The sequence below is a fragment of the Gekko japonicus genome, unplaced genomic scaffold, assembly GCF_001447785.1.
Source record: "Gekko japonicus isolate JY-2015 unplaced genomic scaffold, Gekko_japonicus_V1.1 scaffold3139, whole genome shotgun sequence".
Lineage (NCBI taxonomy): Eukaryota > Metazoa > Chordata > Lepidosauria > Squamata > Gekkonidae > Gekko > Gekko japonicus.
In genome coordinates, this window is record NW_015162568.1 from 38372 (window position 1) to 51726 (window position 13355).

The following is a 13355-nucleotide window of genomic DNA, read 5'->3' on the forward strand; positions in this document are numbered from 1 at the left end:
GGAAAGTGATGGCGAACCTAAACAGCATGATAAAAAGTAGAGACATCACTCTGCCAACAAAAGTCCGCATGGTCAAAGCAATGGTATTCCCAGTAGTCATGTATGGCTGCGAGAGTTGGACTATAAGGAAGGCCGAGCGCCGAAGAATAGATTCTTTTGAACTATGGTGCTGGAGAAGACTCTTGAGAGTCCCTTGGACAGCAAGAAGATCAAATCAGTCGATCCTAAAAGAAATCAACCCTGACTGTTCCCTGGAAGGCCAGATAATGAAACTGAAGCTCAAATACTTTGGCCACCCAATGAGAAGGGAGCACTCACTGGAGAAGAAGACCCTGATGCTGGGAAAGACTGAAGTTCAAAGAAGACGGGGACGGCAAAGGATGAGATGGTGAGACAGTGTCATAGATGCAACGAACATGAAGTTGAGCCAACTTCAGAGGACGGCGGAAGACAGGAGGGCCTGGCGGGAGCTGGTCCATGGGGTCGTGAAGAGTCGGACTCGACTGTGCGACTGAACAACAACAAAAACCGTTCTTCGGTCAAGGGTAATATATATGTTATAATGTAGTATTCTGCTTGGCTAAGATGGTCGGGAGGATATTTAGGAGAAAGGTCTTCAAACATCTTCGTCATGTGACATGTTAATTTGTTGCTCAGCCCCTGTCGGTAAGTTTGAACCTTACCTCTCATTCCACTGTGTTTGAAAAAGTGCGCGTGCACACAAAAGCTCGTGCCTTGAATAAACCGTTGTTGACCTGAAAGGTGCCGCTGGACTCTAAATCTGTTCCCCTCGAATAGACGGAATGAGCTACGCAAGCACAAAAAGCAGCCAGTGCCGTCTGTCCAACGCCGGTCATTTAAAAGACACAGTCAATTGAACAGGTGCAACTCTGGGTTGGAGATTTGGGGGGGCGGAGCCTGGGTAGGGCGGGGTTTGGGGAGGGGAGGGACCCCAGAGGAGTACAAGGCCACAGAGCCCGCCCTCCAAAGCAGCCGTTTTCTCCCGTTGAAATGATCTCTGTCGTCTGGAGATGGAGCTGTAATTCCAGGAAACCTTCGGGCCCCACCAGGAGGGTTGGTAGCCCCATTCCACATGGAGCATGCGTGGCTTGTGGAAAAAAAGGGGTTGCCTGTCACACGGCTTGCAGGGTGGGCGATCCATAAATCCGATAAAACAAATAAACCAGGCGTTAGAGAGGGAGGAAGGGGCTCAGGAGGCACCAAAACTCTCAAATCCAACTTCACATTGCTGAAGTAGAACTATTGTGTTATGCACCCAGGGCTCACGTTATCTCTCTCTAAGTGATGACGACTTTCTCCCTGAGTTATTTTATTAATTTTATTAGATATATATATTGCCCTCCCCAGATGGGCTCAGGGCAGTGTACAGCAGTTAAATAATACACTTAAAGTTTTTAATTACATATAAACAGGGGTCATTTCCTGCGGGAGCGCACAGGAGCGGAGCTCCGGCAGTAAGGAGCCCAAGGGGTGGGCACATGCAACAAGCCCCGCCCCCTGCTCCCAGCAGCCCTCAGTCGGGCCACGAGGAGCAAGAAGCAGCCAGATAAGTTGCAGAGGCCCCCCCTGGCCCGCCTTCACGTACAAGCTCTCCCTCCTCTGCGAGGACAGATCTGCACGTCCCCCCCCCAATAGCTTGCAATCCAAAACAGTCCAGTGGAGCCTGAGCAGTGGGTGTTGCCTTCTGACACACTTCCGGCGATGTCCGGGGGTGTGACATATGCAAACGAGTTATGCTAATAAATTATGCTAATGAGCTCCTGAACCTCTTTTTCTATGAAATGACCTCTGCATATAAATATCATAAAATACCATGTAGGCATAAAACGATCAGATGACTAATCCAGCTCAGGCCATTGATGGACAATTGACCAGAAATGTTGGGCCAGAAGAACTAAGGCCAGAGAAGCTGGGGGGAGGCAGTCTCGTAGGTATGCTGGCCCCAGGCCATAGACCATCGATGACAGATCCTGCCATCTTCCCTGTGGAACACTCCCCCCTCCAGGTGACTTACAGCTCTGCTTGGCTGTCCTGATGCTCAGGAAAACAAAGAAGGTGTAGGCGTTCTTCTTGTCCAGGTAGATTTGGGGGGGCAGCTTATGCCGGGCCTTCACTTTGTAGACTTTGACATACTGGTCCATGTCGACGTAGACGCCTCCAGAAGAGTTCCTGTTCCCCGCCACGTAGAAGTAATACTCCTGGAAAGCAGAAGGTGTGTGTTTATTGGGGGGGGGGAACGTGCTCGATTTAGGCTTACTATCCATCCTATCCGTGGGAGGTGAAATTCACGGGGTGAAATTCATGGAGTTCATGGGGAGGTGAAATTCTGCACCCAAATCATCCAAAACAAGGGAAGCTGCAGCACGTAGAAAAGGCTTATCCACATTCGCATCTCCCTTGTTTGTCAGTTCCTGTTTCCGTTGTGCGGGGTCTGTTTCGCACATTTTGCTCCCTCTAGTGGTCGATTTGATATCACACAGGTTTTTGTCCAGGATATCTCCCGGCAGATTTAAACTGTGGGGTTTTTCAGCCAGACGTAAACCGCTGTGATATCGAACTGGCCATTAGAGGGAGCAAAACACACGCCACACAGAAAAAGAACCCCTGAAGAAACAGGAACTGACAAGCGAAAAAAGTGAGAACGCAGAAAAGCTAGAGGATGTGGTGGAAGTCTCTTCAAGTGCATAATTTATTTTCCAACGTTTATCATGTTGCGTCATTTATCCTGCTTCTGCAACTTCTGGGGAAGGGCAAGGAGGGGTGCGAAAGCAGCTGGAAGTGACCTTTTTTCTGCAGGAAAACAGCATGAGGAGGAAAGGGGGTAACGCCACCCCTCGTGCTACTCTCATCCTCGGGGGGGGGGGGACAGTCCTTTTCAGCTTGGTTTGCAAAAGGGAAAAAGTGCCCTTTTTTAAAATAACCACTGGACTGCATGTTCTGGACAGTTTTGCCCAGAGCTGAGCTTAAAAGAGCAGACAAGGACTGTGTGTATCTTTCCAGCAGCATCAGGAAAAGCATACAGCGAGCTCTCCTGCCCCCTCTGCCCAATGCAACCCCCCCCATTTCTGATTTCTTCCCTGGCTTCAATCCAATGCCAAACTGTCTCTTTCCACCACCCCCCCATGACACAAACAAGCTGTGGGGGCAGGGACCAACAGCTACTACCAGGACAAAACCTTTTCACTAGCGCTCGAAACATCAACCGGCCATCAGTGCCCTCCAGCAAGCAGAAACATCAGCCGGTCATCAGTGCCCGCCAGCAAGCAGAAACATCAGCCAGCCGTCAGTGCTCGCCAGCAAGCAAAAAATCAGCCGGCCATCAGTGCCCGCCAGCAAGTAGAAACATCAGCCGGCCATCAGTGCCTGCCAGCAAGTAGAAACATCAGCCGGCCATCAGTGCCTGCCAGCAAGTAGAAACATCAGCCGGCCATCAGTGCCTGCCAGCAAGTAGAAACATCAGCCGGCCATCAGTGCCTGCCAGCAAGTAGAAACATCAGCCGGCCATCAGTGCCTGCCAGCAAGTAGAAACATCAGCCGGCCATCAGTGCCTGCCAGCAAGTAGAAACATCAGCCGGCCATCAGTGCCTGCCAGCAAGTAGAAACATCAGCCGGCCATCAGTGCCTGCCAGCAAGTAGAAACATCAGCCGGCCATCAGTGCCTGCCAGCAAGTAGAAACATCAGCCGGCCATCAGTGCCTGCCAGCAAGTAGAAACATCAGCCGGCCATCAGTGCCTGCCAGCAAGTAGAAACATCAGCCGGCCATCAGTGCCTGCCAGCAAGTAGAAACATCAGCCGGCCATCAGTGCCTGCCAGCAAGTAGAAACATCAGCCGGCCATCAGTGCCTGCCAGCAAGTAGAAACATCAGCCGGCCATCAGTGCCTGCCAGCAAGTAGAAACATCAGCCGGCCATCAGTGCCTGCCAGCAAGTAGAAACATCAGCCGGCCATCAGTGCCTGCCAGCAAGTAGAAACATCAGCCGGCCATCAGTGCCTGCCAGCAAGTAGAAACATCAGCCGGCCATCAGTGCCTGCCAGCAAGTAGAAACATCAGCCGGCCATCAGTGCCTGCCAGCAAGTAGAAACATCAGCCGGCCATCAGTGCCTGCCAGCAAGTAGAAACATCAGCCGGCCATCAGTGCCTGCCAGCAAGTAGAAACATCAGCCGGCCATCAGTGCCTGCCAGCAAGTAGAAACATCAGCCGGCCATCAGAAGCAGAAACCTCAGCCAGCCATCAGTGCCCTCCAGCAAGCAGAAACCTCAGCCGGCCATCAGTGCCCGAGACTGAAGGTAAGCTGAGCATGTGCGAGAAAGTACTACAGAAAAACATGCCCGTTTAAAAGGCATCCTGTTAACCAGAGCTCCGGCCTGAGATGTCAAACAGTTCCTATCAGAGTTATGTGCGACCTCACTCCCTGACGCTTTTGTTCTTGGCTCCGCCTCTTACGGCAGCCATTTTGTGCTTGCACCCACCATTCTGTCTCAGAAGTCCAAAGGTGCTCTCGGGCTCAAAAAGGGTCAGGGACCAGTCTTCCTTCTAAACTGAGCTAGTGTGAGCTAGCTCACAATTTTTTTTGCCTCCGGCTCACACATTCTTGTCTTCGCTCAGGAAGGAGGGCTCCAGAGCCAACTCATTGATGCAGCAGCCAAACCGCTCGCTCTCAGCTTTAAGGCCAGTAGCTCACAAAGTAGAATTTTTTTCAATTCAATTTGATTTATTACGATCAAAGATCAGCAAATACCTTAAAATGTTACATATAGTAAAATACACCCGGACAGTTGGTACAGGTAAAAAATTTAGTTAAGACAACGTGGATTTTAAAATTTCCTAAGAAGTAATAGTCTTCTGTCTGGTTAGGATAGCCACAGCGCAAAATCTTGCTACCTTAGCAGTAGTTTCATTACAAATATCAGCTAAAAGAAGAGTAGAATAAAACTGATTTGACCGGCCTGGGTAGGCGACAATTATTGGCGTAATATATGTAGAACGAATCTCATGATAAAATCGACATGATAACAGAACGTGCTCAATTGTCTCTAGAATTACAAGAACATACAATTAAGAATAATAGACAATAATTAAACAATAGTACTGATGAGCTTCATGATGTTTTAATCCTTGTTTTTCAACAATAGGGCGCCACCAAACAGAAGATGATGACGTCAAGATGAACGGACGAACCTCCCGAGTTACCGTTCGTTTCGAAGTTTCTTTATCAAACAGGTCTCAGTTCAGCGTTCTTGTGCAATAAAGTCAACCACAAGGGTGTTCTTAAATTCAGATAACTTCTTCCACAGCTCTTTGCTAACAGTTACACCTTTCAATCGGACAACTGTTAGCTGAACTGAGCAGAGTAGTAATTTTTGCTCACAGGACTCCACATCTTAGAGGGAGCATTGGTTGGGGACCCCTGCCTTAGCAGCATCCCCGTTTAAGACAAGGGCTTAAATTAACCAGCGGGAGGGGAACTGTGTTCCCGAGACTTCTGTAGGAAGACCGTTTCCTTACCGCATCTTGTTCCTTGTTCTTCCACCAGCGCCACGTGGGGTCATGGACGGGGTCCGCGTAAGGCTAGGGACAGACGTGGCTCAGTCAAAAAAAATGGAGTTTAAAAACAAGAGGAAACAAAACGGTTGCTCTTCCCGCCTAGGAATGCAGAAAGTAGGGCTGACCGCTCAAAGCTGGGAAATTCCTGGAGATTTGGGAGCGACGCCGGGGGGGGGGCAATTTGGGGAGGGCGGAGAGCTCGGTGGAGAAATAATGGCACGCAGTCCACCCTCTGAAGGTGCCATTTTCTGAACTGATCTCAGTAGTCTGGAGATCAGATGTGATTCCGGGAGAGCGCCAGCCCCCACAGCCCAGCAAAAAAAGCCAAACTGAAGCAAGATAGACTGAGACCGATTTCCCACAAGCCGCTGCTCCGCCCTCACTCTTCCCCCCCCCCCCGATTGTATGCGTCAATTTCCCACTATTTGCTGTGCGGCCGCATTTTGACCCGCAGCTTTGCCCAATTTCCCCCGCGTCTCCCGGATCCTCCAAAAACAGGCTCCACCACTGACACGGCGGCCTGAAGGAGTCAGAGGAAACGGACAGCAACCTAGGTGATCCGTGGTCGCTTCTTTTGTGACTGTGTCTGGAGACACAGAGGGAGTGGTTGAGAACGTCTGTGAAAAATGATTGTAACAAAAAAAAGAAGTAATTTTTAAGGGCACTATTTGTTGTCTAATACTTTTGTACAGGGCTTTTTTGGTAGAAAAAGCCCAGCAGGAACTCATTAGCATAATAGGCCACACCCAACAGCACACTCATTAGCATATTAGGCCACACCCCTGACAACACAGCTCATTAGCATATTCGGCCACACCCCCATACCTTCCCTTGGCTTGCCTGAGCACCCTGCGGCTGCGGGGAGCCCGGGCAACCTGGCCCTTGGACAGGCCAGGGAAGGCACGGGGAGGCATTTAAATGCTCACCCACCTCGGAGTTGCCAGGGGGGTCACTCTCCAGGCCTTCCCTCTGTAGCCACACACGCAGAGGTTTTGGCTGTAGTGGGTGTGGCTAACTCTGAAGCCAGCCGGAACGCCGTTCCTGTGCGTTCCCGCCCAGAAATAGCCCTGCTTTTGTACAGTTTTGTTTGGTGGTTTGCCCACCTGGAAGTTGGCAACTATGTTTTCATTTTGGGGTGGGGTGGGTCAGATACCAGATCGTGGGGCTGCCAGCCTCCAGGCGCCACCGGGAGATCTCCCACAATTACGAATGATCTCCGGACAACCAAGAACAGCTCCTCTGGAGAAAATGGCTGCTTTGGACTCTGTGGCATTATACCTTGCTGAGGTCTCTCCCCCTCCCCAAACCCCGACATCCCCAGACTCCAGAATCTCCAGGCATTTCCCAACCCAGAGTTGGAAACTCTAGGTCTGAGACACCTGGAGGGGGAGCAATGGCCAAATCAGCCTCCAGGTCTGAACAGGGACCTAGGATTCTTCTCTCAGGACAGAGGCTAATTTCCCGCCCCCAGGCATTTGCTCTTCTGCTCTCATCAAGCTGATCCCAATGTGCTTTGTGCCTCTGCCTCCTACCCCCATATATACCAGCCCAAGTTCTTTGGAGAAGGGGATGCCGTGCAGGAAGTTCTTGGAGATAAGTGGCCCCCAACACACACAGATTCTGCCAGCCTGGCTCTTAAAATTTCTCAGGAAACACCCGAGAATAAGCTGAAAATGGACATTCTCAGGACTCAAGACGAGAACAGGCAATTTTCAGACAGAGAAGCTCCAAGGGGAGATTACAACGTGAGAGATGGCTGAACGTGGAATTCACAGATTCGGAACGATGGACTCCCTCCCTCAAGGTCTGAATAGGGACACAGGATTCCTCTCTCACGACAGAGGCTAATTTCCCGCCCCCCCCTCATTCAGCTGATCCCAATGTGCTTTGTGCCACTGCTTCCTGAGTTCCTTCTCTGCAACACCACTCCCGCCTTCCGAATGGGATATCAGGAGGACGCGGAGATCTCTGATCCTGCTTGTCTCTGAGCTGCCGGTGGTCTCAAATCGAGCTCTTCCACGGCAGACCGACGCGGCTACCCTCTGAAACGGCCCTAAGGAGAGCTACACCTTTTTCAAGGCCCCTGGCTTCGATGAGAAGGGTGTAGCTCTTCTTAGGACTACAGGGGGAGATTCTGCATTGGCTTTTCCGTCTGTTGTTTGAACAAACCCACGTTGGAACAGAAATTCCCCTCTGCATTGCATGCTGCTTTCGCTTTCTTTGATCATCGGATTTTATGGTATCCTGTGCACTGCATGCCGCTGTCGCTTTCTTTAGTCATTGGGTTTTATGGTATCCTCTGCACTGCCTGCCGCTTTCACTTTCTTTGATCATCGGATTTTATGGTATCCTGTGCACTGCATGCCGCTGTCGCTTTCTTTAGTCATTGGGTTTTATGGTATCCTCTGCACTGCCTGCCGCTTTCACTTTCTTTGATCATCGGATTTTATGGTACCCTCTGCATTGCATGCTGCTTTCGCTTTCTTTGATCATCGGATTTTATGGCACCCTCTGCATTGCATGCCGCTGTAGCTTTCTTTGATCATCAGATTTTATGGTATCCTCTGCACTGCATGCCGCTGTCGCTTTCTTTAGTCATTGGGTTTTATGGTACCCTCTGCACTGCATGCCGCTTTCACTTCCTTTGATCATCGGATTTTATGGTACCCTCTGCACTGCATGCCGCTGTCGCTTTCTTTGATCATCGGGTTTTATGGTACCCTCTGCACTGCCTGCCGCTTTCACTTTCTTTAGTCATTGGGTTTTATGGTACCCTCTGCACTGCATGCCACTGTTGCTTTCTTTGATCATCGGCCCTTCTGCATAGATTTATGGTCATTCAGGGGTGACTTCGCAGTCATTATGGCGTTGCCCTGGGGTATCTGAATGTGGTTCTGAGCTGCACCTTTGGTAAAACAGCGGAGGGAAAAGCCAATGCGAAATCGCCCATGGTAACAAACTATAAGCTGGAATCTAGGCTCCCGCAGGCTGTGGGAGAGTCGGGACCAGTGACGCCCCCCGCGCACGCAGATGCCCCCGCACACTCCAGTGGGCTGTAGGGATCCCCAACACTGTTCTCACTCTGTTGTACGCGGAGTGCAGCCAGAGCAGCTGGAAGATCAGGCCCTGGTACACGGCCAGTGACTTCGGGTCGTGGAACATGGTGGGGTCCATGACGTTCGGCGGCTCAGCACGGTAATTCTCCATCCGAGTGAAGCGCTGCGGGAGAGGCTGGTCCACAATGCGCATCACGGCAAACGGGCAGCGGTGGGTGAACTGGATGTATTCTTTTCCACTGAGGATCGAGAAGAAGAAGAGAAGAGATTGGATTTATACCCCGCCCTTCACTACCCGAAGGAGTCTCAGAGTGGCTTACAAACTCCTTTCCCTTCCCCTCCCCACAACAGACACCCTGTAAGGTAGGCGGGGCTGAGAGAGCTCTCCTGAGAACTGTCCTTGAGAGAACAGCTCTGACAGAACTTGTGACTGACTCAAAGTCACACCAGCAGCTGCATGTGGAGGAGAGGGGAATCAAACCCGGTTCTCCCAGATTACAGTCCGCGCTCCTAACCACTGCACCAACGGAGCAAAGAAACAAGAAAGGGGGTTCCTAAACATCCGTCGGAATCCCATCTCAACCTCTCCCGAAGCACCTGCTTTCAGGGGTACCAGGGGGGAAAGCTCATTTAATTTGTAGTGTGGCCCGATATTTTGTTTTGCATACCGCAGCGGGTCCCCGACCTTTTTGAGCCTGCAGGACCTTTGGGATTCTGAGACGGTGCGGTGGGCACAGCCACCAAATGGCTGCCACAAAACGGCTGCCTCAGCTTGCCTTCAGTCACACCGTGAAGTTCCTTGTGCTGTGCTGGCAGCTGCCGCCAAAGCGGTGCTTTTAAAAATCGGCACAACCGATTGGAAGCCTCGCTGGGCAAAAGGCCCACGTGGTCCCGCCGATTTCTAAACACGCCTGGCGGGCACAAGGGAAGGGGCTGGTGGGCAGGGCACCAGGGCTATTTTTGGGCAGGAACGCACAGGAACAGAGTTCCGGCTGGCTCCCAAGTTGGCCACACCCAGCAGGAACCCATTAGCATAATAGGCCACACCCAACAGCAGAAACTCATTAGGATTGGCTACGTTAGGGGTGTGTGGCCTAACATGCAAAGGAGTTCCTGCTACCAAAAAAGCCCTGGGTTCTGACCACAAACAAGGTAAACAGAATAAGAAGCAAAAGGTGGGTGTGTGGGTGTGGCTGGATGACCACACTTCTGGTAACATGGGAATGCGGCTTAATATGCTAATGAGCGGTGCAGTCAGGGGTGTGGCCTAATATGCTAATGAGTTTCTGTTTCTGGGTGTGGCCTATTATGCTGAGTTCCTGCTGGACTTTTTCTACAAAAAAAAGCCCTGGTGGGCACCATGGCACCACGTTGGGGACCCCGCTGTACAGTATTATCATTGTCGTTTTCTGCCTTTTGGCCTGAAAGGGGTCCGGTGTTACTTTTTAAATGTCCAAGTAGAAGCCGTTTATACCAGCATGTGGCAAAAAGTGTGTTCTGGGACGCTCCAGCTTGTTTTCTTTGCCAGCCTCCCCCACCTGGACTGTACCGCAAGCGTTGCTCTTTTTGAAGCAGGAGCTCCTTTGCATATTAGGCGACACCCCCCCAATGTAGCCAAATCCTCCAAGAGCTTACAGTAGCCCCTGGAAGAAGAGCTCTGTAAGCTCTTGGAGGATTGGCTACATTGGGGGGGTGTCGCCTAATATGCAAAGGAGTCCCTGCTACACAAAGAGCCCTGAAGGCTAGTTTCTTCATGTAACAGAATCAGACAGTGAAGCGGTTCTTGGACTATACCACGTCAGGGCAGGGGGAACAGGGTCCCATATTTGAATGATCCCCCTACGCCACTAACCCTATGCCCTCCGCCTGCCTCGGAGGGGAGGGCGAGGGATAAATCAAATAAATACATAACAAACTCCCTGCAGTTTATGTCTGGCATATCTCCCTGCAGATTTAAGCTGTAGGTTTCTATGCTGGACATAAACTGTTGTGATATCGAATCGACCACTAGAGGGAGCAACACACGCACAGAACAAAAACCAACAACGCAAACGCAAAGAAATAGGAACTTACAAGCGAGGAAAACAAAAATGCAGAAAAGCCTAAATTCACATGAGAAAGCTTTTCTCTTGGTTGAAGAGCTGGGCCAAGCTCACAGTCTATCGAGTCTACACAGATGGGGCCTGGCGATCTCCCACTATTATCACGGATCTCCAGACAACAGAGCGGGCGGACTCTGTGGCACTGTGCCCTGCTGAGGTCCCTCCCCTCCCCAACCCCTCCCCTCCCCTGGCTCCGCCTCCGAATCGCCAAGGATTTCCCAACCCAGAGCTGGCAGCCCTAAAACCATAGGTGGTACCAATGACCTTTGTTTGCAGGAACCGCTCAGAAAGAAGGAGGAGGAGGAGGAGGAGGAGGAGGAGACTGGATTTATACCTGTCCCTTTACTTGGAGACTCAGAGCAGCTTACATCCTTATTATCCCTTCCCCTCCCCACAGCAGACACCCTGTGAGGCAGGTGGGGCCAAGAGAGCTCTGACAGAAACGACTCTTTCAGAAACAGCTCTGACAGAACTATGGCTTGCCCAAGGTCATCCAGCAGGTGCAAGTGGAGGAGTGGGGAATCAAACCCGGCTCTCCCAGATCAGAGTCCGTGCACTTCACCGCGACAGCAGAGGGCAGGACATTCCAGTCTATGGAAAAGCAAACAGGCTATTCAGTCCCTTCCAGCTAGGCTTGCCAGACCCCAAGTTGGGGCGGGGGATCCACTGATTTTTGCAGGCTCCAGCAAACAGACGTCCCCCACACAACACTGGTGACGTGCTGATGCCACTTCCGGAAGTGACGTCATCTGGAAGTGACGTCATCGTGTCAGCGATGTCGGGGGCGACACTCTACCTTTTGGGCAAAACTCTGTGGTTTGGGGCTGTTTTTACCATAGAGTTTTGCCCAAAAAGCAGAGTGTTGCTCCGATGCCGCCGATGCGATGAGGTCACTTCTGGGAGTGATGTCAGTGTGTTGCCGACATCTCCGCCCACCCCTGAAATGCCCCCCAAATCCCCCCGCCGACAGTAGGAAGGCACCTGGCAACCGTACTTCCGGGCCTCACAAAAGCGGGCATAACCAGGACTATTTTGGGGCATGAACGCACAGGAATGGGGTTCTGGCTGGCCCCCAAGTTGGCCACGCCCAGCAGGAACTCATTAGCATAATAGGCTACACCCAACAGCAGACACTCATGAGGATTGGCTACATTAGGGGTGTGTGGCCTAACATGCAAAGGAGTCCCTGCTACAAAAAAAGGCCCTGGGTTTTGACCACAAACAAGGTCAACAGAATAACAAGCAAAAGGTGGGTGAGGCTGGATGACCACACTTCTGGTAACACGGGGGTGTGGCCTAATGTGCTAATGAGTTTCTGCTGTTGGGTGTGGCCTATTATGCTAATGAGTTCCTGCTGGGCTTTTTCTACAAAAAGAGCCCTGGATAACCATTCCTGAAAAAAAAAAGGGAACAAGTTTAAAGCCGATGCCACGCCATGGGCGTTCCACTCACTCGTACGTCATCTGGTGGTAAGGGGCACTGATCAAGTGCCGGTACGTCAGGACGTGGTGCAGGGGGACTCTCCTCTTGATCACCCTCGCATTGCCATCTTTATCCTCTAAATAGAGCAGCTGAAAGAAGGGGGAGGAGAGACTGATGGGCCCAGGCAGTTTGCTCCAAAAAAGGAAATCCTTACCTGCTGAATTTCTGGTCTTCTCGTGGATGTTATTCAACAGAGGGAGTCCAGTTACCTAGGACTGGAAGGGGGGGGGGGGAACGAAAGTATTTGCCAGAGAGGAAGGAACTTCCCTCAAGCTCCCGGACCTCAACAGAAAAGACCTATAAAACCCTGAAACTATGGAAACAGAACTGTAATATCCATTCCCTTTCATTTATTAGCTTCATTGACCCGAGGTCTTAAGCCAAACATACAAACAGCAACTATAAAATGCATTACATATAATCAGGGCTATTTTGGGGCAGGAACGCACAGGAACGGAGTTCCGGCTGGCTCCCAAATTGGCCACGCCTAGCAGGAACTCATTAGCATAATAGGCCACACCCAACAGCAGACACTCATTAGGATTGGCTACATTAGGGGTGTGTGGCCTAACGTGCAAAGGAGTTCCTGCTACAAAAAAAGGCCCTGGGTTCTGACAACAAACAAGGTAAACAGAATAAGAAGCAAAAGGTGGGTGTGGCTGGATGGCCACACTTCTGGTAACATGGAGGCCTAATATGCTAATGAGCTGTGCTGTCAGGCGTGTGACCTAATATGCTAATGAGTTTCTGCTGTTAGGTGTGGCCTATTATGCTAATGAGTTCCTGCTGGGCTTTTTCTACAAAAAAAGCCCTGCCATATAATTACAAGATATTTTAGACCAAACGTCTTTACAATAAAAGCTAGTAAACATACTCTCGAACAGTATTATCAGACCACGTTTTATAAACTTCAATGAGTTCTATAAAATCCCATATTATGGAAATTAGTTTTAAAATTTTAACGTTATATACGTAGAACAACTTATAACATTTCAGAGCCGCTTTAAAAATACAGAGGTAAAGGTAAAGGTAAAGGTTCTCTTGCTCGAAAGCCAGTCGAGTCCGACTCTAGGGTTGCGGTGCTCATCTCCGTTTCAAAGCCGAAGAGCCAGCGCTGTCCGAAGACGTTTCCGTGGTCATGTGGCCG

General features: G+C 50.7%; 1 protein-coding gene across 1 annotated transcript in view; it reads right to left on the bottom strand.

Annotated features, from left to right (window-relative positions):
* LOC107106290 (cation channel sperm-associated protein subunit gamma-like) overlaps positions 1–13355 on the bottom strand; it is a gene marked incomplete at its 3' end in the record, with an annotated part of 84518 nt that overhangs the window by 37209 nt on the left and 33954 nt on the right. Inside the window, exons 15-18 of the mRNA XM_015406417.1 lie at positions 12179–12297; positions 8650–8863; positions 5530–5592; positions 2036–2219 (exon numbers count right to left, since the gene is read on the bottom strand). Coding sequence (XP_015261903.1) covers positions 2036–2219; positions 5530–5592; positions 8650–8863; positions 12179–12297 — 580 coding nt within the window. The remainder of the gene's footprint in view (positions 1–2035; positions 2220–5529; positions 5593–8649; positions 8864–12178; positions 12298–13355) is intronic.